Source organism: Colossoma macropomum, unplaced genomic scaffold, assembly GCF_904425465.1.
Source record: "Colossoma macropomum unplaced genomic scaffold, Colossoma_macropomum, whole genome shotgun sequence".
Lineage (NCBI taxonomy): Eukaryota > Metazoa > Chordata > Actinopteri > Characiformes > Serrasalmidae > Colossoma > Colossoma macropomum.
Genome location: NW_023494795.1, coordinates 39,918,212 through 39,944,337, shown reverse-complemented (window position 1 = coordinate 39,944,337; position 26,126 = coordinate 39,918,212). Strand labels below are relative to the sequence as shown.

At 39.2% G+C, this 26,126-nt stretch overlaps 1 protein-coding gene across 1 annotated transcript in view; it reads right to left on the bottom strand.

Annotated features, from left to right (window-relative positions):
* Positions 1-15,339: 15,339 nt before the first annotated feature.
* The window catches only part of kcnk10a (potassium channel, subfamily K, member 10a), a 38,871-nt gene continuing 28,084 nt past the window's right edge, over positions 15,340-26,126 (bottom strand). Inside the window, exons 5-7 of the mRNA XM_036582427.1 lie at positions 21,185-21,377; positions 19,745-19,887; positions 15,340-18,589 (exon numbers count right to left, since the gene is read on the bottom strand). Coding sequence (XP_036438320.1) covers positions 17,942-18,589; positions 19,745-19,887; positions 21,185-21,377 — 984 coding nt within the window. The 3' untranslated portion in view covers positions 15,340-17,941. The remainder of the gene's footprint in view (positions 18,590-19,744; positions 19,888-21,184; positions 21,378-26,126) is intronic.

The following is a 26,126-nucleotide window of genomic DNA, read 5'->3' as shown; positions in this document are numbered from 1 at the left end:
TTATTTTAATCTCCTCTTGGTATGTGTAATATAGCAGCGTTTAGAAGCATCAGTGCAGGGTATAAAATCATGCAGATACGGGCAGCAGCAACAGGTAATGTTCACATCAGAGCGTTCATCTTCTCTTGTATCCTTATCTGACTTTCTTTTAAATAAATAAATAAATGTGAATACAAAATGAATCATCCCTCAAGCTGTCAGACAGAGTGCATTAGAGCTGAGACACGGAGAAAAGCCAGAACATTCACACATCTTAAAACTTTTCTTGCTGTGAGTAAGTGCCTATTAGAATCATTAGATATGACCATGTTTCAACAGCAACCAGTGGTCATATTACAGATACATCCTCTCTTTTTGTGTTAAGTAAAGATCTGACAGGTCAACATAAGATTTTCCACAAATTTGTATTACAGAAGCAAATCTGATCTTAGTTTAGGAATTTTATCTTACAGCATTTTGTCTCGTTAGAAAATCTTAACCTACAGAGTTGAAGTCAGCAATCAGCTGTCATGTCTATTTCCTAGCAACTGATAATCCACACACAGCTGAAATGTAAACGTCATCATAATAACATTAAAATTGTAAGTTACAGCTGCTGTTAGTTATGTAAAAAAGGTAAAACAAAACTAAATTGTGCTAAACTGTAAGTAGTGAATACTGTGAGAGCGCCCCCCTGCTGTTTATCAGAGCGTCACCGCTCCCCAGTTTGAGTCACCATTTCCCAAAAGCTTTAGCTGAGCACTCTAACATTATTCCTCCTAATAAACAGGCACACATTCAGCTCTGTCTCCTCATTATTCACCACCATCACTGTAATACTTTATCATCAACATTAACACACGAAGGTGATCAGAGGGGCGGTGGAGATCGAGTCTGCAGTGTCTGAGATCTTTAAAACGCAGATTTAGAAAAGAAAATCATCTCACAGTGAAAGCAGCGTTTTACAGTAGAAATAAATGGAGCTCATTATGCTGGTAGTGGACTATGCTGCTGACACAGCTGCCTAAAAACCATAGAAACGGACCTTAAACAGAAGTGAGGACCCTGTTGGGGTTTATCCTAAAGTTAGGACAGGATTTAGGAGATTTAGTCTAGTTTGGATGTTTGTGTAATACTGGAATACTGGAAATTGGATGACTATTACATAATAGTATATATTGTTAAAAATGCAAACAATAACACAATATCAAAAAAAAGAGGACTGGGATGGTGCATGAATGAAAAGTAGAAAACATTTCGGCAGGTTTTAGCCCACATTGTACGTCTTTACATATTAACATCACACACACACACACACAGGCTCTAAAAGAAGATCCAGCTCAATTTTTCGGACTCAGATAATCTCAACATTAAACATTATACTGCTGAAGATGTGATGACAACAGTAGATAATTCACTCACATCCTCAGAAGACATTTCCTTCACCAAATTTTGACTTTCTCTTCAAATTCTCTTTTAACACACTCATGAAAGTCTGATTCATCTGCCTGTGGAGGTCCAAAACAAAATTGTTAGTTAGTTAGGTAAACAATATAGAATTTGTTTTTTTCACTCAGTTTCCAAACAAACAAACTCTTCATCACCATCCTTTCAGACATTTTCTCCTCTCGGGTCCTCATTTACGGATGGCTATGGAATCGCTGAAATTTAAACTCACAATCTCCTGTCAGGGTGACATCTTTGTCTGTTGCACCACTCTGGAACACCTAGAGTTACTCAAATCTTGTGTCCACAAATGTTTAACATACTGGAGAAAATATTTGTTGTTCTAACTTTGAAAGATAGCATGGTCACATGTGGAGCAATTGTCTAATAATTCACCCTAACAGGAGGAGGTTTTGTGTTTGAAGCCCAGCAATGCCACAGCTGTCCATATCTGGAAGCCCAAGAGGACAAAATGTCTGATGGGAGTGTTGGATGGAAAGAGTCTGAGCTAGTGGAGAAACTGAGTAAAAAAACATTAATTATATTTTGTTTACTGAACTGAGAAGCAGAACTAGAAAAGGGAGTTTGGTGAACTGTTGATTTCACTGAGAAGTTTGAGTTGGGTGAACTCTGGTGTCTTCAAATTAAATTAACTCAAAAAAGCTGTGTAATCAGTTACTTCATAATCTTAAACTAAGTTCACTTCTCTGTTTTTACAGTGTAGTGTTTGATTATTAACTCTCTCATTTAATTCAGGTTTAGGCTTAATCTGAATCTTAGAAATCAGCCCTAAATGTCCAAAGGTTTGTGAACTCCAGAGTTTCTTCTGAAATGAAGGCTTTAATAGTGAGTTTATGCTGCAGTAACAGCATCTACTCTTCTGGGAAGGCTTTACACTAGATGTTGGAACATTGCTGTGAAGAATTGATTGAGCATTAGTGAGGTCAGGTACTAATGTTGGATGGTCAGTTCTGGATCACTCCAACTCATGCCACAGCTGCACTGCTCCACAGGCCAATGCTGGGGGGCTTTATACCCCCTCTAGCCCACACTGGACATTGTGTATGGTGACCTTAGATGAGAGGTCCTTCTTTGCAGTAAAATAAAGCCTTGCTGGTCGTTCTAACACAGTTTAACAATAAATGTTCTTAAAGACTGGAGTTAATGTAGAACTGCTAATCCACCATTTAACCTTAAAGGTTGGTGCACAGACTGCTGGTCAGCATAGCAGTGCAACAATCTTGCCTAGCTAGTAGCTAACAAAACGGCAAAGAGAAAGATTTAAGATAAACATAGAAGATTTGGAGATGAATGGACTTATTTGCAATTATAAGCACTCAGCTGGTTTCCTGATACATCTGCAATGAGAAAATGTCAAACACTAAAAAGTCATGAAGCTAAAGTTAGCTTCTTGCTTGAATTTTCACATTCCACCATTTAAGGTGGAACAGGAGAATTCAAACAAGAGGCGGTGAATGAGAAGCTGACTGCAGCGTTGTAAAAGAACGAACGTTGAGAGACATTTTACAAGAAACTATTCTACTTTCATGGAAAAGTTTCCTGCCAGAGATGTGAGAAATGCTGCTATAGCTGAGTTAAACTTCAAGCAGAGCAAAGTAAGTCTGCGTTTTTGTTTACCTTATATATATATTTTTTTTATCCTATACTACTACATTAGCATACACTGAGACATATTTACAACCAAGATAAAAAAATGACCATAAGATGTTGTGGCTCCCAATGTGGTAAGATTTTTATTAAAAGGACAAAATGGCTCTTCTTAACATTTGGGTTGTGACTTCTGACCTAGGGTCATGTGCAGCTGCTCCAGAGTGATACTTGTGGACAGTGTAACACACAAGAGAAACTTTCTGATTACGAGGAGTGGCTAGAGAAGAGCTTACAAACAAGACACATGTCTAAATAATAATGTGAACATGGAGTTTGTTGCTGTTGTTAAGCCTGTGTATAGCACAGTCAGCGAGAGCCAAATCACGGTCCAAATCAAAAAGTACAGTGAATTTGTTGCTTTAGGAGATATTAGGCAGGTAACATAACTAATATCCAACTACAATAGTGAACTACAGTTATTAACCAAGGATTCAGCATGTAGATACACTACATAGTAAACAATATTAGCCAATGAATCAATCATAAATGTGGTGAAATATGGCAGGCTTCTGATCTTGATCCTGTTCCTAAATTACTTTCTCAGACTTCCTGAATAAACAATGAGTTATAAGTTCAGCAATATATTTTAAAAATATTTGGCCATAACATATATCAATAACACAAACAGATTTAAATACAAGAAGTAAAAAACAACTATAACAATCCTGTTAAATATAAATGTATTTATATGTATTTCTTAATTCCCAGAAATCATTAGGACTTCTCTGAAGACCTAGAAGAGCCTGAGGGTTCCACACCGAGATTTACCAATTATGAAACCAAATAATCTCTCTCTCTCTCTCTCTCTCTCTCTCTCTCTCTCTCTCTCTCTCTCTGTTTCTCTCTGTCTCTCACAATTGGCTGAAATGCACATGAGGCGATTTTTGCACTGACAACGGTTACCATGGTAACCCCAGCTGCACTGTACTGCACTGCACTGTCAAACCACAATGCAAACCTCAAGGACTTAGTGTGTGTGTGTGTGTGTGTGTGTGTGTGTATTCCTCTCTCAAAATAACATCTTTCGGAGTGTATGGGTTTCTCAGTAAGGATGATGAGTATGTGTGTGTGTGGTGAGGGGGTGTTGTGTGATATAAACTGTTTCACTGTCTCTGTAACCTCACACTGACCTCACACCACTTCCACTGAGTCAGTGGAGCTTCATGTGTTCAGCAGAGCTGCTCCAAACACGACCACCTCAAAATTTCCTTCATGGAATGTGAATTTTCTGACTGATTCAGTAAACCACTTTATTCAAAACCTTTGGGTGGAAGAGAGCTTTGTGTGAAATGCAACACAGATAAATCAGAGAGGTTTGGTTTTGACCTGCACTGTCTGACAATGAAAATGGAAAAATCCAATGACAAATACACTCAATGTCATCTGTGATTATTTGTCTGTTTTTTCCATGTTGAAAAGAGTTATTGTTGTTGTTATCAGGGCTGTTAGCTGTCCAATGACACCTTGGGTTGAGGCTGTCGACCAATTATAGGCTGTTTTTCCTCACTTGTTGACCACTCAGCGGCTACGTTCCTCACTTGTTGACCAATCGGCAGCTGTGTTCCTCACTTGTAGATGAATCAGAGGCTGTATTCCTGACTTGGCGACCAATCAGAGGCAGGGTTCCTGACTTGTCAATGGAACAACGCTGCCCTTCCAGGGAAAATAAAAATAGGTTTCATGCTTGCAGGGTTTCCAAGATTTTTTTGTTTGTATCACTTTGATGTGGCACATGATCTTGTCCACCCGAGAGGATTAAAGTTTAGGGTTTCTGGACTAGCTCATTTTAATCTGTAGTCCTTGACTGTCATGTCATCCTTTTCGTCATCTCATTTGTTCTGAGACCTCCCCCTGACTGTGATTGGTCCTAATCTTGACTTTGTTTCTTCTGAGACCTCCCCCTGACTGTGATTGGTCCTAATCTTGACTTTGTTTCTTCTGAGACCTCCTCCTGACTGTTTTTGGTCCTAATCTTCACGTTGTTCAGTTTGAGACCTCCCTCTGACTATGATTAATCCTAATTGCTGCCTCATTTGCTCTGAGACCTCCCACTGACTGTGATTGGTCCTAATTGCCACCTCATTTGCTCTGAGACCTCCCACTGACTGTGATTGGTCCTAATTGCCACCTCATTTGCTCTGAGACCTCCCACTGACTGTGATTGGCCCTAATTGCCACCTCATTTGCTCTGAGACCTCCCACTGACTGTGATTGGTCCTAATTGCCACCTCATTTGCTCTGAGACCTCCCCCTGACTGTTATTGGTCCTAATTGCTGACTTGTTTGTTGTTAGACCTCCCTCTGACAGCAGTTGGTCCTAATTCAATCTAATTTGTTCTGAGACCTCCCCCCGACTGTATTTAGTCCTAATCTCCACCTTGTTAGTTCTGAGACCTCTTCCTGACTGTGTTTAGTCCTAATTTCCATTTTGACACTCCCCTGACTATGACTTCTCCTAATACGCTTGTATGACATAGCTTAATGCTGCACAGACTGATCACTGCCTGGCCTGGTACAGTACAGTCATTCATGCGTAAGTTAAACTTTTGTACAGTAAGTCATTATATTGAGAATATTACTTATTATTTTGAGATACTAAGCCAATATCTTGCCAGAAACAAAGAGAAAAAACAAACAAAAATAACAGATTCCAAACTTTCAGTCTAGACCACATTAGTGTTTGTGAGAAGAAGGGGAGATATTTTAGTCTGATTTGAATTTGAGAAAAAGTGACTGTTGTGTGTCTTGTTTTGTAGAAAGGAAAGATGGCATGCACATTTTCTCTATTTTTTTGGGGTGGGGATTTTTCCCATTTTCTCCCCAAATTCATCATATCCAGTTTCACCCACTATTTATGACTCCCCCCGTCACACAATACTACCAGCTCTAGGAGGGTGAAGGCAAACACAGGCTTCCTCTGAGACCTGTGAAGCTCCACTACATCTTTTCAAACTGCCGCTAGCGCAACGTCATTGGGCAGCTGAACGCGCTCGGAAGAGCACACTAACCACCAGTTCTGTTACATCAGCTAAAAGACGCCTGTGCTGGCTGATTGATGGGGGGAGATGGGGGTCCATCCTGCCTACCCAGAGAGAGCGAGGACAACTGTGCTCTCTGCGACTCCCAACCACAGATGGCTATGGCATCACCGGTGATCAAACTCGCGATCTCTCAGGAGTGTGGACTTGAACCTTGTACTTAAACAAACATATTGCAAATAATATATAAATGCATTTCATGCTGCACCTGACTACACAGCTCATTCTATAATTGTGTTATTATTTTAATTATTTTACCACCTTATTTAAAAATGTCATCAGACCTAGAAAAAATAGCTCATACATTAATCTCCAGCAGGCTGGACTACTGCAATGGTCTCTTTACAGGCCCAAAACTGCACTCAGACAGCTACAGCTTATTTAGAGTGCAGCTGCTAGAACACTAACGAGAACTAAGAGACCCGCACACATCACTTCAATCCTCAGGTCACTGCACTGACTACCAATTAACTACAGAATTGACTTTAAAGTGCTTCTAATTGCATATAAATCTCTGAATAGCTTTGGACCAAAATACTCTGCTGAACTGCTGGACCCAATAGGCCCAATAGTTAGTAGTGCCCAGAATCAGAACCAATTCATTATGCTGTCAACTGCTGGAACAAACTCCACATGCTCAGAATGCAGCCATCTAAGCCATCACTGCACTTCATCTTAACACCATTTTAATTTCTTGTAATCCCTCATTTTACTTTATTTTATTGTCTTTTATCTTTGGCACTTTCACTTGATTTTTTTGTGTCTATCTTTAAAGATGTCTATCTGAGGTGCTAGATCTCAGGGCAGCATAAGCTTTGTTATTTAATATATCATTCTCTAAACTTGAAACGTAAACTAAACCCACAACCTCCTTGTTGTATTACAATAACTCCTCTGTAACATAATGCTTACTTACACAGCTGTACATATATTGAATGCTCATATCACGCTGATATTGCTGCTGTGTATTAGCAGCACGGATCCTCACAACACCAACACAGAGAGCTCATATCACCCTGTTTACACACTGCACTGACTGCCTGGATCTTTTAGAGAGATTTTAAAGCTCTGCTGCTGGTTTTTAAAGCTCTAAATGACTTTAAAGTTCCTGAATGTCTGTCTCTTTATGATCTTAGATCTGGAGATACTGACCTTCTGTAAACACCTTCTGTAAAATACAGAAAGCGTGGAGAGACTCTTTCTGTTATTCTGCTTCTAAACTGTGGATTATTATTATTATTATTATTATTATTATTATTATTATTGGTGTTGCTGTTGTTATTATTATTAAATGTGCTACACAAATGAACTTGCCTTGTCTGTATATCATAGGAAACAACATTAACAGTAACTCAAGTTTAACTGTGTATATTGTGTGAAAGTGTCTCCTCCAGTTCTCCTCAGGTCCTGATTAGGAGTTCTGAGGTGATCTGTGATCAGCGCACACAGGAGGTGTTATCGGGAAAGTGTGTGTAGGAGTGTGAAGTTGTGAGGTGGTTTAGTCTGTTGTCTCTTCACTGGGAAACTCACTGAGAACATTCAGTCCTGAGATTAAAAACAGATATTTTCTATAATTAAGTAAGTAATAAGCCCATAAATACAGCACTCTTCTAAAGTTTGGTCCCACATTTACCAGAAGATTTTCTTCAGAGTGACTTACAGTTTGATCACTTATACAGACAGGTGAAGGTGGCATTAGGAGTCTATACAACCACTAAAACCACCTGTTATCAATAATCTTACAAACATTTTAATGTTTAAATTTATTTCTGTGACAAACATAAATATTGGCAAAGTCTGTGTACAAATTCATTTACAGAATGAAACATTAATGTAAAATTGTTTTAAGTGCACTATTAAAAAATAAAGATAGTGGTTCTATATCGAATCATGAACACTTAAAGAACCACTTCCATGACTAAATGGGTCTCTGCATGGTGACATGTTTCTTTAGATTGAAGGTTCTATAAAACCCTTTTGGAAAAGGGTTCTTATAACAAGCTTGACATGATTACAATAGCAGCCCTTTGGTGCTATATAGAACTGTGTACAACACATTCTCAATCATTCTGAAGAACCATGTCACCATGTGAGGAACCATTAAAGCATGATGATGACGATGATGATGATGATGATGATGATTATTATTATTATTATTATTATTAGTATTATTATTATTATTATTATATAATACTAATATCATACTAATACTAATATAGTTATATAATTTTTATTATATAAATATATTTATACTATATTTTTATATAGTTTATTTAACTCTTAGAACCCTATGGTGATTTGGGGTAATTGTTTGGTATTTGGATGAATTAGAGTTTTAATTGCAATTATAAAATGTTTACATGCCATATGTTGTTATTTTCAGGAGACCCTGGGCTACTCAGCTATGCAATTGTTTGACATGTGACTGCTAACAGACATTTGATATCTTTATGAATTCATCAAAATTTTAATCAAAAATTTACCCAGCGCCTGCAAAATTGTGTGAATTGTTGCTTATAGAGATCTTGAAAACAAGTGGCACCTCAGATACATTTTCAGAAATTGTTAGTCTGGAGTGTCTGTGACAGTCTGAAAGTGCAATAATTTTGATGGTGATTCATTTATTGGTTTTTATAAGTAAAAATAAACAATTAGCATGAGGCAGCCATGTTTTTATCGATTTTTTGTCTTTGTGGATTCATGCTGAGTGCTAACACTTGCTGACAGCAAGACAGGCTTTATTTATAATAACAAATTGAGTTGCATATTAAATACCAGATATTTATGATGCTAAAAGTAAACTGAAAGGTAAAGCTAAATACTATTAATTTTATAATAATATGTATCATATTTATTGTTATTTATCTGGTAAAATGTATTTAGAGCCTGTTTGTGTGATTTTGTCCACTCAGTGTAGTTGTTTGCAATGCCACCTTTTCTTGTTTTTTTTCAGTCCAGCCCCACTCTCACAGCACTCAGTCAGGTATGGAGCACATATTTAGTTTGTAGTCTCATTTTTTTAAGTGTGACTGCATTTTGTGTCATTATTATTTGTTTTTAGTTGCAAACCTCTGATTATCAGCACTAAACTGAGTCAATCAAAGGACTATTTGAGACCTGAGGAAAAGTTCCAGGTCTTACATGTGCAGTTAAAGAACCCTTAAAGAACCATCTTTTATAAGACTGTGCAAAAGAAGAATAAAAAGAAAAAGAAAAAGGAGAAGAACCTGAGAGAAGAAAGAGGACTTACCAATGACCTGAATGACCACCAACTCACCAATGACCTCAATGAGTTCTCCTGTGGATTTGTATGTGAAAAGGACAATCTTTAGCCTGTCTCTTCCAGTCCCTTGCCCTCCTCCACCACCCTGGCTCTTTTCCCTCTGCTCTCTCTTTGTGATAATCTAGCACAAAAATCCAGTTCAAACATGTCCTGAATCTGTAGAGTCGCCCTTTCCATTCCATCTTGTCACGAGATTATTTGTGAATTACATCCGGAGTTATGAGCCTATGAAGAGGGGCTGAGATACACGTCATCTGCCTCTCACTGTGTGGAACTGGTGGATTTGTGTGTCCTTCTAAATTCTGTGTGAGGCTGTTCAATGGACACTTAGGAAACCACTAAGTACTGACCCATCTCGCCAGAAACCCTTGATTCTTCAATCAGTCCACATCATAATAATGATAATGCTGATTGAACTGTGCATTCACTTAAGACATGATGGAGTGGTGGTTAGGGTAAATGAAATAATGGCTAAATTAAATGTTTTAAATGTTTTCTACTCATTTCTGGAGTGAAGGCGGCCCGTAAATTGAGTAGCCGCTCCCATCATTTATACCAAGATTTCTTATCCTGTATGAATTTGCCATGAGCAACCTGTGGTAAAATGGCATTACCCATGTCCCCATTTAAAACCAGTCCTGTACAAATAGGGCTTCAGTCTCTCTATCCACCCTAAAGCACTGCTCTGATCAACTAGCACACATTTTCACAAACGTTCCTACGTGCTTCAAAACTTCAACCATCATTCCAGTTCCAAAATAAATAAACATTACTGATCAGTAGCCCTGACCTCTGTAGTAATGAAGGTCTTTCAACACCTGGTCCTAGCTCACCTGAAGACCATTATGAACCCTCTGCTGGATCCCCTGCGGTTCGCATACAGAGCTTACACGTCTATCAACTCATCCCTGGACTTCATGCTGCAGTATCTTGACAGTCTTGGACCCTGCATGAGAGTCCTGTTTGTGGATTTCAGCTTGGCATTGAACACCATGGTGCCAGAGCTACTGTAGGCCAACCTGCTCCTGCTCGGTGCCAGATCCCATCTGCTGGTGGATCGTGGACTTCCTGACAAACAGGAGACAGCAGGTGCAGCTAGGGAGACACATCAGACCCCCGGAGCCTCAGTACTAGAGTACCACAGGGACATGTGCTCTCACCCCTGCTCTTCAGTCTCTACACCAATGACTGTGTCTCTGAGGAACCAGCTGTTAAGATCCTGAAGTTTGTAGATGACACCACTGTGCTGGGCCTCATAACCAAAGGGGATAAGTCTGCCTACAGAAAGGGAGTCAAGCAGCTGATGCAGCAACAACCACAATTGTGGACTGTTCTGTTTATTGTATTTTTATGTCATATGTCTCTTAGTTAAATACGTGTCATCAGTCTGTGTTTTTGCCTGGTCTGTTCAGTGTGTTAATATTATACATATCGTCGCTGTCCAATGAAAAACAGGTATCTCTATTTTTTGCAATTTTTACTTTTCTGCATCGTTTGAGCTCAGAAGGTGTCCTTTATATTGTGTGAAAATTTCATGAAGATTGGACTAATAGAAATGCTCCAAAGTTGCTTAGAATAAAATCTCTTTCCATTAACTTACATTGAAAGTAAAGAACGTTTTTGCACTCTCCTGTAAAGTTACTATTTTGGAGCTACATGTTTTTCTTTGGACAGTGACGATATGTGTTTCCTCGTATGTGTGACATACTTGGCGAAATAAAGAACAAGAACTAGAAGAAGAAGCATCAGAAATTGTAAGCACTCTGCTCTGTTCAATGTGGTCTATTAATTCTACATTAATCCTGTTCATTGCAATTTCTGGGTGTAAATGAACCCTCAGTGTGGAGCGCTGCCAGCGGCTGAGAGGAAATTACATTGAAATGTGCTGTACAAGTTGTTGTCGGGGCATTAATCCTTCTTTAAACGCTACAGGAAGCATGTTTTTCCCACTGCGAGTTGCAGACACATGGAAACGTTCCCACAGTGTGAAGTTGGAGAACTCAGAGCAGGAAGAGACAGTTCATAATCTAATTAACATCAATGGAACACCAGAGGGGAACCCTCAGGGTCTTCTAGCCCTTCAGAGAAGGCCTAATAATTTATGTGGAATAAAAAAAAAACATTTTTGTTTTTTCTGGTTCATTTATATTTAACATAATCATCTGGTTTGTTGTGTTTAAACTCTGTAAGTATTGTAATAATCTAATGTCAATGTTATGTTTTGGTTAGATACAAAAGAGGTACAATTTTTAAAACACACAATCAAATGTATCCAATCAGAATTGGTTTTCCATGGCATCCATGTAGATTAGCAAGGTGAGCTCAACCATTGGTTGGGACTTCAGAAGAAGAACAAGGAAAAAGTAAAGCAAAGAAAAATAAAGACTAAGTAAGGAACAACCAGAAAGAAGTAGAAGAAGAGGACAAGGAAGAAGATGAAGAAGTAGGAAAAGGACTAGAATGTAAATGAAGAAGAAGAAGAAGAAGAAGAAGAAGAAGAGGGAGAAGGACAAGGAAAAATAAAAACAATAAAGAAGTTTTGGTTACTTTCGAAACGCTGGTAAAATTCTATTCAACCTGATGAGAAACTGTAGAACAGACTTAGTTTATATCACAATACCTACATTTAGAGTCGGTTATTCATTCAGCCTAATGAGAAACTGTAGAACAGACTCAGTTTATATCACAATACCTACATTTAGAGTCAGTTATTCATTCAGCCTAATGAGAAACTGTAGAACAGACTCAGTTTATATCACAATACCTACATTTAGAGTCGGTTATTCATTCGACCTAATGAGAAACTGTAGTTACATCTTTATATTAGAGATTTTCAGTAAACCTGAAAACACATGGAGGCTTAGCAGACAAACCATACAGTACTCAGTCCAAGATCTTAAAGCTGCTGTTTTTCAATTCAGTGCTCATATGCTAAGACTTTTAATCAAAAATATTTCAGCCAGATGACCTTCATCCAGCTCTCAAAGGCTGCTGTGACCATCACAGTAATTATTCAGTATGGTCAGTGAGTGAATTACTATTGCAATCAAGTTCAGGCACTGCAATGTCCTGTTCTCACTCTGCTGCTTAAGTAATTTCAGACTTCAGTGGATTATGTAACTTAACTGAAGGTCTTATTCAAAAAGTCAAATAACCGATAAGCTCAGAAAAGGCTTAATTGCACCATTTTTTATGATGGTTGGACAAGTCTATCATGAATACAACAGAGAAATTAAAATTCCTCCAACTCTCTGACTCTCTGATTCAGCCTTTCTCACAGGTATGTTTATGATCAACTCATCTCTCTCTTTTTTTTTTTTTTACAGGAAGTTTTACACTGTTTTTTCCCACTCTAGGTGTCTTCACTGTTCTGAAACTGTTAATTAACAGAAAACACGCATGCACAATTGTGTGAGACGAGTATCATGAGGTGGGAACTTCTAGATAAAAAGCCTTAAGTCATGCAGTGAGACTTACTGAGTGTCAAAGAATAAAATGAAAAGATTAAATAAGTTTCAGCACCAATGCACAAAAAGAAGAAGCCTATGAAAAAAAATCTATGCTTGGTTGAACTCCTCAAACTCCTCAAACCAAAGAACTGCAATAGGTGGTTATGGCAAAATTAGAAGCTGATGCTGTTTTAGATGATCTCCCCAAATGCATTAAAAATTCTCATTGATAAGAAAAAGTTATTGTCTAAATTTTCAGTGATAGTGATATTGATTGATGAGGTCACTTTGAAGGTTCAACACTGTTACCCAAATTACAGACTACAAAGAAAGTATTCATTAAAAATAGTCTTTAGAATTTACTTAATGTGCTCGTGCCATTAGCATTGACGCTGAATGATAGGTGCACCTTATAGTATCTGAATGCACTCATTACAAGAAGCAACAGGACATTTTTGGACATACATTTCATAGGATAAGTCAGTGCACAGTATATTTTGAGTCTGTTTTCTAGAAAATAAAATATACTTTACACCAGTAGCAGGTTAGGTTAGGATGAAACATGCTTTAGTATTCCTTTAAGTAACTACTACTGCATACTTATTTTATAAGCAATTAACTAGATGATGAGACTTCAATCCTGATACATTTTCTACTGTAGTATATTAGTGAGACTTATAATCGACTTTTTCTTCAGTTCTCTTTTTTTGAGTTTACATTCATGCTGTTGTGTCTGTTGAACTGCTTTACTGTTACTCTCTCCTCTCACTTTAGAGCCTTAGTGTTTTATTTTAGACCAAAGGAATCCAAAAACAGAAGAATGGAGTCGTGAAAACTTCAGTTCCCATACTGATGTAGAGGAGTAGTGAGTCTTATAGGGCAGTAATGAGTTTGATGGGGTAGCAGTGAGTCTGATGGGACAGTAGTGAGTCTGATGGGGCAGTAATGAATCTAATGGGGCAGTAGTGTGTCTGATTAAGCAGTAGTGAGTCTGATGGGGTAGCGGTGAGTCTGATGAGGCAGTAGTGAGTCTGATGAGGCAGTAGTGAGTCTGATGGGACAGTAGTGAGTCTGATGGGGCAGTAATGAATCTAATGGGGCAGTAGTGTGTCTGATTAAGCAGTAGTGAGTCTGATGGGGTAGCAATGAGTCTGATGAGGCAGTAGTGAGTCTGATGAGGCAGTAGTGAGTCTGATGGGACAGTAGTGAGTCTGATGGGACAGTAGTGAGTCTGATGGGGCAGTAATGAATCTAATGGGGCAGTAGTGTGTCTGATTAAGCAGTACTGAGTCTGATGGGGTAGCGGTGAGTCTAATGGGGCAGTAATGAGTCTGATGGAGCAGTAGTGAGTCTGATGGGGCAGCATTGAGTCTGATGGGGCAGCGGTGAGTCTGATGAAGCAGTAGTGAGTCTGATGGGGCAGCATTGAGTCTGACGGGGCAGTAGGGAGTCTAATGGGGCAGCATTGAGTCTGACGGGGCAGTAGGGAGTCTGATGGGGCAGTAGTGAGTTTGATCGGGCAGTATTGAGTCTGATGGGTAGTAGTAAATCCGATGGGGCAGTAGTGAGTATGATGAGGGCAGTGGTGAGTTTGATGGTACAGTAATGAATCTAATGGGGCAGTAATGAGTCTCATGGGGCAGTAATGAGTCTGATGGGGCAACAGTAAGTCTGACAGTAGAAGTGAGTCTGAAGGAGCTGTTGTGCATCTAATTGGGCATTAGTGAGTCTGATGGAGCTGTAGAGGGTCTGATGGGGTAGTAGTGAGTCTGTTGAGAAGGTATTGAATCTGATGGAGGAGTACTGAGTCTGGTGAGGCAGTATTGATTCTGATGGAGTTGTTGATGGGGTGGTAGCGAGTCTGAATGGGGAGCAGCAAGACTGAAGTGGCAGTAGTGAGTTTGATGGGGCAGCAACAAGTCTGAAAGGGCAGCAATGGGTCTGATGGGCCAGTAATGGGTCTGATGGGCCTGATGAGTAGAAGTGTATGGCACAGCAGTGTGTCTGAAGTGGTAGTAAGTGGTAGTGTCTGATGGGGCAGCACTGAGTCTAATGGGAGAGTAGAGGAAAACTCTCAAATCGTTATTTAGACAAAACTAACTAAATCATTACATTGATAGTGTTAAGTTAAAAATGCCAGAAAAAAATTAAACATTAGTCTACAGTTTCCAAAGGGCAGTGTATCTCTCATCAGCAGAATGCTTCATTACACCTGTGTAAGTCGGTCTGAAGATCATAAAACATGTGATCCTACACCAGGAAACTGGTCTGAAGGTGACTGTTGTCTCTGGATCTCTAAATAGCTCTTTTAAGAAGAGGGAACAAACAGACTGAAAAGAGTTGATTCATCTGTTTCAGAAGGTCATCCTTGTAGAAGAGGAAAAGGATATGTCTGACAGGAACACTGATAAACACAGATAAGTCAGAGTGCAGGAAACATCAACGAAACAGAGCCAGACTTCATTCAGTAGATTTATTTCCAAAAGGCACTCACTACATTGAATGTAATGGTTGCACGTACTGTGAACAACTTCCATTAAACTGAGAATGTGCGGCCCGCATCTGAGCTTTAGCATGGACAATTATAAATGCTAGTCTTCAGAAGCATGTACTGGTACAATCAATACCATACCTTGATAATATATAAGCACAATAGCATGCTTTAGTATCCATGTCTCTAAATTCTTTTTAATGCTTTGAACATTTTTAAGTCTTTATAGCATCTTCATCACAAACATTAAGTCCTTTGCTGCATTCACACTAGACTACTGCAAACGAGAATAGCATGTTCAGGTATGTAAAGCTTAACAACAAGCATGTTGCATCGTAGATGTGTGGATGTGTGCGATAGTGAGGTACTGATATGCTCCCCTTTTTTGTGCGAGGGAATTTTAGCATAATACAATCTGTTAGACACCATATACAACAGACAATGCCGTTTAGATTCAACACAAACACACATACATACATGTTCAGACACACACAGGAAGGCATATTGCACAGCACAGTTTCACAGTTTAGTAATGATTCCAATCTGCAGCTGAAAGTTCAAAATAAATCAAATAAAGCTCTGGCTTGTCAGAAAGTGCTAAGTGTGACAATGAAGTGTATAGTGAGTGATTACACTTATCAGACGACATACTGCTTTGCCATCATACCCTAAAAAGTGCATCAACCCCGGTCTGTAAAGTCAAAACAAACACCAGGGCCGTTTCTTGCTGTAAGTTCTGCCTATAAGTGGTATAAGCAGTTGCTTAGGGCCTCCAACCACCAAGGTGCCCCCATGAGCGTGTCGTTAATTAAAGGGACATTCCTGCCAAAATGAAAAATGAACCATCTCTACACCTCTACTGTCCTCCTAGAGCAGTGCAGACTAGGAAACTCCCCTTCTAAAGATGTACCTTAAAGGTGGAGGAACTTCTGAAAAACTGTTTTTCTGTGGTTCAAGCTGTCTCAGGGGGCCCCCTTGTGATCTGAAAAGAGTATTCTTTACTTTGTCGGTCCCAATTCTTTAGTAAATGTATTTTATCCTAGGGGTTGCACAGACTTGTCAACTTATTGATCAGCGATGACGCTTTAAGCTTGATGTCAAAAAAGTCGCTGATCGTGTGATTATGACACGAACAACATGGACACTTTAGAGAAGACCGCAAGTGAGGAGTCTTTTTTGGGGTCCATATCTCTGGCTTCCTGAAGGCTAGCAATGCCAAGCCTTGCTGAAAAGGCTGTGTCATGCTGTACTGACCTGTGGAGTTTGGGAAAGTTGTAACATTTCTCTGCTGATCTACAGCGCTTCAAAGATCAGATATTGAACGTAGTTATATCTGGTTTCCTGAAGACTACAATGAAAAGTCCTGTGTGATTGGAGAGTAGCATAACGCCCTGTAATCCTGTGCAGTTTGAAATCAGTTACTCTTATTTATGGCATGATGTCATCAGCGATTGGTAGACATCAACTTGACTTCCATCACATAACTCTCAGCTTTAAAAAATCTGAAGTCGTGCAACCCCTAGTTTACCCTGAAGCTTAACTCTAAATATTACTGGAGTAGTCTGTTAGACTGTTAGCTCTCTCCCAAGCTAGTTGTTAAGCAAAACTATTGTAGGGTGTGTTCAGTCTAGTTTCTTTTACTTCACACATACAATTTGGGCTGCAAAAATACTGTATATTCATGCATTCTTTGCTTTTCTCATGCTCATCTAGCTAGTTTACACTTGAACACTTGGCGCTCCTGCTGACCTAAAGATTATGAAAGTATTTCATACTTGCATACAAATTAAATTATTTGATAATGGGGTGGTTGGAGATACCCAAATGTTCAGAAATGGCCCTGGCGATCATCCTTCTCTACCTTATGGCTTGGCTTCCATTCCATTGTCATATAAGCTGTCAAATCACACAGTTGCAGTGAAACTGACGCAATGAACGTGGTTTTTATTTTGAGTGTGAATGCAGCATACATCAGACATACCTTACATAACAACAACTAGGGTTGGACCACAAGCCCTGAGATTTCATTGGTAGTATTCATGAAATGGACAGCATTACTGGAACACAGTACTCTTAAGAGGACGTTAAAGATCCAAGACCATGCAACGTTTTTTAGTTTGAACCTCAGTGGCTCTTCTTCAGAGACTTGTCCTTCATTCTATACTATCTTTGGGGGAATCTGAATTTGGGGGATATATATATACTGAATATCTGAGGGAGAGTCTCTCTGCAACTTGCTTGCAATTTTGCAACTAAGCTGAATGATCCCAGGGTTTCATGCCAAAGTCTTCCATAAGGAAAGCTTCATAATGAAGTAAGTTCAGTCTCATCATTGCAGTTTGCTATGGTTCCATAAGTGTTGTTTAACACTCTGCTAGTCTTTACCAGCTTGTTACAATTCAGTGGTCTGGTCACCAGTAGGGACCAAGGTTTCTTTCAGATTTCTTGTTGCATTAGTTACTCTTTCTTTGATCAAGTTGTCAGGACACAGTGAACAGTTCGACAAACATCAAACATCAGGTTTCCCATTGGGGCAACAGGTGAAATAAGGCACTTGTGTTCTCCTAAAAACCACGTTTCTTGTCTAGGCGTCCATCTGCACATGAAACTCGCTCTGTTCAAGTTTTTTCTTGCTCTCCTCCTCTTCTTCTTCTTCTTTGGTCTGTAGTGGCACTGGTATGAATCCGTTCTGATATTTCGGGCTCTCCACAAACAGAGGCAAGTTGGTCAGGCTGGTGTTGATATCCTTCTCCAGCTCCTCTTCCTCCATCTCCTTCTTCTCTTCGTCCATGGCGCTGTTGGCCCTTCGTCCATCTCCTGGAATGTTCTTCTTCAGCTCTCTGGTCTTGGTGCGCTTAGTCAGCTTGGTGACCGAGCTCAGCCGGTTGAAGATGTTGTCCTCGGATGAGGCCTGGTTTGGATCGCTGCGCCGGTGTTCGCTCTGCTCCACCCGCAGACGCAGGTTGTTCAGCTTCGTGTCGATGCTCTCCTGTGAGGAGGTCTTGAAGTGGTTGGTGTCCAGGCTGTTAAAGGCTGCTCTTCTCTCAGGGGACAGCATGTCCAGGGAATGAGCTCGCTGGTCCAGACCGAGCTGCCGGCGCTCCATGCTGCGGATGGTGGCCGCACGTTGCAGTTTGTCGTGAACTTCAACGCTGAGCCGACGCCTCGTCTCCCTGAACTCAGCCCTCACATTCGCTTTCCACTCGGCTGCATGGGCTTTAAACTCCCCAACCTGAGAATAACAGGACAATTCTCAATTCATTGACTGCTAATCATAATCAAGATTGTGTTTATTGGACCAATACAATAATATATGAATAATAACAAATATGAAACACTGCACGTCATGACAGTTTACAATAGCTACTGATTCTTTTTGCTTTTACAATCCATTGGTCTGGCCTTCTGCAGTGAGGAACCTTCAGGGCCTTCTAAGTTTTCAAGGAAGGTGTGGCTGGGACCTAAATAACACATGACGTGTTGGTGTGGCTGGGACCTAAATAACACATGACTATAATATTTAGGTCATTTCTGTTTAATAGAATCAATCATGGTACTTATTGTATATAAAGCAGCACTATATAATATTTTTGTTAAAACTGAAAGAAGTAGCATTCTTATGTATTGGGAAAAAAGGAACACACTAAAATATGGTGAGCTTGCATAGCTGCAACTCTGAAATAATCATTTAAAAGTCAGAGGCACCAAGATGGATTTGGCAGGAGTTTTCAGACAATTTAGTATGTCTTTACGTATTAACGTCACACTCACAGACTCAAAAAGAAGGTCCAGCTCGATGTTTAGGTCTCAAAAGATTTCAAAATCAACTTTTTCACTCCACTCGCAAAAGTTAGATTCATCTGCTTGGTCTGAAGCACAGCCAGCATTACAAAATGTTCTTCCACATGATGGGTGTAATTACATATTTCCACCAGAGAGGTCTCCAAAACCCCCAATCTTACATAGTGTTTCTGCAAGTATTGGTTTGACACTCCAATTTCATTGCGAAATTTGGTTGGAAACAAAAGGATTAAATTCTTGAAATGCCCAACAGAAAATTGTCCTATCAGGACTGTTTTCACCATGGTATCTAGGTAGATACAGCTAAGTGAGCTCTCCAGCTGGTTAGATTAACTACCAACATAATCTCATGAAAGAGGAATCAACCAAACATGTTTTGATTTACAATGTGTGGTGAGTCAAAATGGTCACTCTAGTCTTTTTGAAAGATAAATATGTCACTAACTGTGAATATGAGCTGCATAACCACATTTAAGGCCAGAACTGAAGGCCTAGGGCTAATACTCATGGTTCACCATTGGACATCTTGGACGGTTAAAAAAACTGTTTTTTTTACTGTCTGCTCATGCTAATGCTAAATGCTCACCTCCTCCTTTGTCTTCTTGGAGAGGACTCTCAGCCAGTCTCCGATCATGCTCAGGACAGCAGCGAAATAGGCCAAACCAACCAGGATCCAGAACCAGACCAGTGGCTTGTACCATTTATAATACTCTATTCTTCTGTTACCTCCTGAAACACACATTTGAGAGACAAATTTAGCGCAGATCCGAGAACAACACAACACATAAACTCTTACAAGTCATAGTTTTTTTCTGGTGAAAACAAAAGCTTGTTTTCATCTTATTATTTAGGTCATACAGCTTATTGAACTCTGAACTCTCAACCAATATCACAGACCAGTAAATCGGTTGGCCAAATTACACAGTACTCGTTTAACAGGACTGGTGAAATGATTACATAATGAGCTGATCATTATCCATTTTCAGGGTTGCAGCACAGCTGGGATTCCTTATAATTGGGCCAAACCTTGGGCAGTTTGTTATGTCTCCACTATTTAACTGTATCACAGTAATGCAGGCTGAACTGTATTAAAGGCTGTAAATTTGAACATAAAACACCATCATGGTTAAAATATCAAACAAAAATACATCCAGACCTCATGTTTAGCATGAGATTATTACCCTGCAAACTTGTTTTAATGAAGAAAAATAAAAAAAACAGAAAAATAAAAAGTAAGTAACAGAGTTTATGCTGATTATTTGAATTTAATAAGTGTGGTCACTGAGAACTGACAATCATTTATCAGTCAGTAAAGCACTATTTAAATAAAACCTTTGGAATGTAAAGTTAAACTTTAGGGTAAAATTATATTAGCTGATATTATTGGCTATCAGAGTTTTTGGTCTCTTATAATCTCTATGTGTATAGTGCATAATAGCAAATTAGCAGTCTCATATTAAGTAAGAAAAAACAAATTTTACGTTTTAGATGTTTTTTGTAATTTCTATAAAGAATGTAAATTGAATGTGAATGTAATTAATTATGTAACTATCCACATAATTATGTATTAAATACATTTAAATAGTATAGCAAAGTAACAATACTGCAGAGCTCTGAGGGTTAATACACAGTAAAACTCTTCTTGAGAGCAGAAGCCGGCCATCTTCACACAAACTGTCTTCTCTCCAAGAGGCAATAAAATCTCAGGTGTCCCTGAGAAGGAGGTTTTATCAGCACTATAAAAGGCTGTAATGGAGATTCAGTCTACAGCCGCAGTAAACACTGTCAATTCACATTAGCATCACTGTGCAAGTCTATAGAGAAGGAATGGAAATCACGGCATTAGGCAGTTTATTTCAATATGGCAATAAATGAGCCCAGTAAAGTCAATAAGAAAGGGCTGAATCAGAACCTAATCAACTGCAGATCACTTGTGTGTAAATTAGGACTGATTATCACTGTGTTCTTTGGTTGGTGATGTATCTAATGGACATACAATGTAGAACATTCAGTGTCATTTAAATACCTGCAACATAATCTCCAATGCCCACCGTCGTCAGTGTGATAACCACAAAATAAATGGCCTCTAGTGCCGTCCAGCCCTCTATGTGTTTGAAGATGACAGCAGGGATGGTGACGAAGACGATGCAGCCAGCCAGGATGAAAAGGAGGGTGGAGGCCACACGGATCTTCGTCTGACTGATCTGGTTGTGTTTACGCTGGCGGAGAAACAGATGAGACAGAACATGTGAGAGGCTGGAAACGAGAGGCCTGTCACGATTATTCCTTTATCGCCTGATAGCAGTTATATAAGCTGAGAACAATTATTTTCTACAGTTGTAAGTTTACTTTACTTCATAGAATGTGAATTGGATAAGTATTCAACCATTATATTGAGCCAAATATGTCAAATAAAAAAGGGCAGAAACCACATTTAGAGGGCGGCGGTGAATGACGTTTGTTTATTTGATGTTTGTTAATGATGCCTTTAGAGGGCGGCGCTGAGTGACGTTTATTTATTTGATGTTTGTTAATGACGTCTTTAGAGGACGGCACTGAGCAACGTTTGTTTATTTGATGTTTGTTAATGACGTCTTTAGAGGGCGCCAACGAGTGATGTTTGTTTATTTGATTTTTGTTGATGACGCCTTTATTTATTTGATGTTTGTTAATGATGCCTTTAGAGGGCGGCGGTGAGTGACGTTTGTTTATTTGATGGTTGTTAATGACGTCTTTAGAGGACGGCACTGAGCGACGTTTGTTTATTTGATGTTTGTTAATGACGCCTTTAGAGGGCGGCGGTGAGTGACGTTTGTTTATTTGATGGTTGTTAATGACGTCTTTAGAGGACGGCACTGAGCGACGTTTGTTTATTTGATGTTTGTTAATGACGTCTTTAGAGGGCGCCAACGAGTGATGTTTGTTTATTTGATTTTTGTTGATGACGCCTTTAGAGGGCGGCGGTGAGCAACGTTTGTTTATTTGATGTTTGTTAATGATGCCTTTAGAGGGCGGCGGTGAGCGACGTTTGTTTATTTGATGGTTGTTAATGACGTCTTTAGAGGGCGGCGGTGAGCGACGTTTATTTATTTGATGTTTGGTAATGACGCCTTTAGAGGGCGGCGGTGAGCGACATTTATTTATTTGATGTTTGGTAATGATGCCTTTAGAGGGCGGCGGTGAGCGACGTTTGTTTATTTGATGTTTGGTAATGATGCCTTTAGAGGGCGGCGGTGAGCGACGTTTGTTTATTTGATGTTTGGTAATGATGCCTTTAGAGGGCGGCGGTGAGCGACGTTTGTTTATTTGATGTTTGGTAATGATGCCTTTAGAGGGCGGCGGTGAGCGACATTTATTTATTTGATGTTTGGTAATGATGCCTTTAGAGGGCGGCGGTGAGCGACGTTTGTTATTTGATGTTTGGTAATGATGCCTTTAGAGGGCGGCGGCAAGTGACGTTTGTTTATTTGATGTTAATGACACCTTTAGAGCTAAGAAGCAAGACGGCTGATTAGACCAGTTTGCTACATTAAGCTTGTAGTCTCTAACAATTAACAAAATAAAATAAAAAAATAATTTTTTCATTGTAATTATTTATATGATTGTGAGCTAATTATGATTGTAATAAGCCCATTGCACACTACACCATTATGTCCCAGATTTTCTTTTCTCAGACACATTTTGTTGGTTCTGTGACAACCTTTTTAAGATTAGCGGCTAACTGCTGCTCGTGCCGGACTCACTGAGAACAGCTCAGGGATCTGATTTATCCAGTCTGGGATTTTCTCAGCCTGTGAACTGTTACAGAAGTCCTGACATTTTCCAGCATGTTTGAAATTATTGGTGATAAATCTTGCAGCGTGAGCACTCACACAACAAGTTGTAAGAAGTCTGAGTAATAACGAGTGAGAGGAAGCACTCGAGCAAACGTTCTGCTTCCAGAGAAGAAATGCACTCCGTACTTTGCCTCGGGGGAATCCCTGCAGCATTCAGATTCTAAAAAGAGCCTGGAGCTGTTTCTACCAGCAGCTACTCCAACCCCTAAGTTCAAAATGAAGGAGGGAGTCTGTGAAACTGTTTCTATTTCACTTCATGCATTTCCATACTTGATTTCATCATTGTGTGTATGGTAACTGCAAATGATTTCAGGTATTTGCAATGTATTGAAAGCAAAGTAAGCACTAGGGACCATTAACTATTGCTAGGTTACCTTATCTTTATAATGGAGTGATCTGCTGGTTAGCTAAGTGTCGCTCAGTTGTTGTTTCGACTCAAACATTTCATAAATATATAGCAAATTTCAAAAAAGCAGGTAAAGAATTCTTTTTTTCCAGTACTTATGTGCAAATTCCCAAAGTTAATATCAGTGTTCACGCTTTAAGGTGTGAGACCAAAGTGTAGCAGTTTTTGCCCCCTGCTAATCATAACAGCCCAGAGATTCCAGGTGGAGTGGGCAATGACCCATTTAATGGGGGCTGAAGTCGCCCACCAAACCTCTACAAGCACCAGTCTAGATGTGGTGTTGATGGCTGTGTCTGAACACTGTTATAGTGTGTTCAAAATAGTAATGGCACCATAGTGGTGTACAAATTTGATATATACATTTAAAAAAGATGGTTCTTCAAGAGTTCTTTATTAAAGAAAATGGTTCTATTTAGAACCATTAACACTCAAAGAATCCTTTGCGTTGTGAAAGAGTTCTTCAGACGGATGGAGAGTGTGTTTTATATGGTTCTATTTAGAACCTTTTTGAAAGGGGTTCTATATAGCACCAAAAAGGGTTCTTCTGTTGTTACAAGCTTTACATCATAACAATAGGATAACCATTTTGGTGCTATATAGAACCCTTTTCAACAACATTCTATATAGAAACATCTACAGCACAGTCTTCATCAATCTGAAGAACAATTTAATGGTGCAAAGAACCCTTTAATCATGAAAAGGTGTTCTTGGTTATACATAGTCATTGACTTTAATAAAAAAAAACTCTTAAAGAACCATCTTTTTTAAGAGTGTACCATTAAGTAAGATATACAGTTAGCACAGTAAACATGTGACTTTTTCCTGCTATGCCATCACTTATTCAAAAAAAGTGTTTCCATCACTGTTATTCATGATTCTCCTTTTTTGATAAAGCAGTGGTGTGAATATGAAGTTCATGATTGTGGACAGGACGTCAATAAGAAATAGAAATAAACTGGGGGCAGAACAACAACAATCAATCTGCATTCTATGTGGACCCAGGGAAGAAAGTGATGGCTACTTGTTTGAAGTCCACAGCTTGGTCAAGAAAGAGAGGCTGTATTGCCAAATGAGTGCTGAAACTACTACAACAGCATTAATCATGCGGTGGTCAATTAGTAACATCAATGGTGGACCATCAACTGCTTTGAGCATCAATGAGTTCCATCAGTGGTCAAACTATCAGTGACCAAATACAGCTAAGAAAAACAGATTCAGGGTCTGGTATTGAATACTTTCTGGTTCTGAATGTTCTTTCCTCATTCACTGTGGTTCATTTGGTTGTTTCTTTTTAGAAACATTCTAAAGACAATTTCACACATTTTAATGCTCTTGTTTGTGCAGAATGTTTGGTTGGTGAGCTCTGGCTTTTAATGTTTCCCACCAATGTCCTGGCTAGAATTAGGTGTGAACAAAAGCTGGATAATTGCTGGATATTGTAGTGACGTCTATGTGCAGTTTTCTCCAAGAAGATTTAATTCAGCACTGCAAACAAGAACATCCGGTCTACAATATGTGTAAATTAATAACACTTTACTGAGAGCTATGCTCAATACAACCTGTATGCATCTCTGCATGTTAAATATCATGTCCTTCATTTCCAGGATTTTCCTGATATGCACGAATACAGCAATAAGCTGTGAAAATGGGAATTTGTGAACATTAAAATAAAAGGAAATCCGGTTTTATATTCGAGAGGGGAGAGGTCTGTTTCATTACTTGGGCTGGGTGTGAGACTTCGTCATCAGCGCAAGCCACATGCAGTGTGATTAAACACATTTCGTGACTCAGCGAAGGTGCCGTCGCTCTATCAGACCTCATTCGGCTCTAATGAAGCCTGATTAGCCCTAATAAGAAACAATCTCACGCTTTTCTGCAGATGCTTCTGTCGCAGTGAGCTGGACCCTGCTGGGGGCGAAGGTCGTGGAGCTACTGTTTGTTTACCAGCCCCGCTGACCAGCTGGGTGTTAGCCAGCACACCCTAACAGTTCCCAGCACTACAGCGCCCCCCCCAATGAGCCCCCTGAGGACAGAGGAATGGTTCTGCATATATTAACATGAACAACACACTTAATGTTTTGGATAACAGCACCAGGAGCAAGTTGGCCTGAAATTAAGATAAAGAACAACTGCTCATGACGTGCAGGATGTGAATGTGAAGAGCAGCTACTTGCACACAATACAATAATGTAATATTCTGGGCAATGAGATTCCCCATATGTGTGGATAAGAGATAAGATTTTACAGATTAATACAGTCTTAAGATATTTTATTCACTTTACAGCTTCATCTCTGATTTGATTTAACCCACTATTGACACTGGCCCACCCAAAACTGACTGCTTAAACATACTTTCAATATCAAAACCTTATTATGACCTAAATTTGCTAATATAAACAGTGCACCTTTTGACACTGACCATTTAAAATTCCAGTTTGAGTAGAAAAAAAGGTAAAAAAAAGTGATTAATAAAAAATGTGATTAAAAAAGTAAATAAAAAAGTAAGATGAAGATAAAGTATATAAAAAAGATAAAAAAGTGTGTTATTTTTACCACTGTATATGGAATGGATCTAATATCAGTAAATAGCAGAGCTACCAAATCACATAAATACAGTAACTACACCCCTTAAGATATTATATAATACATAATATAATATATAAACTATTCCTTTGAGATTAACAGAGAGAAATCAAGATTATATTAAAGTTTTGTTCAGGATTATC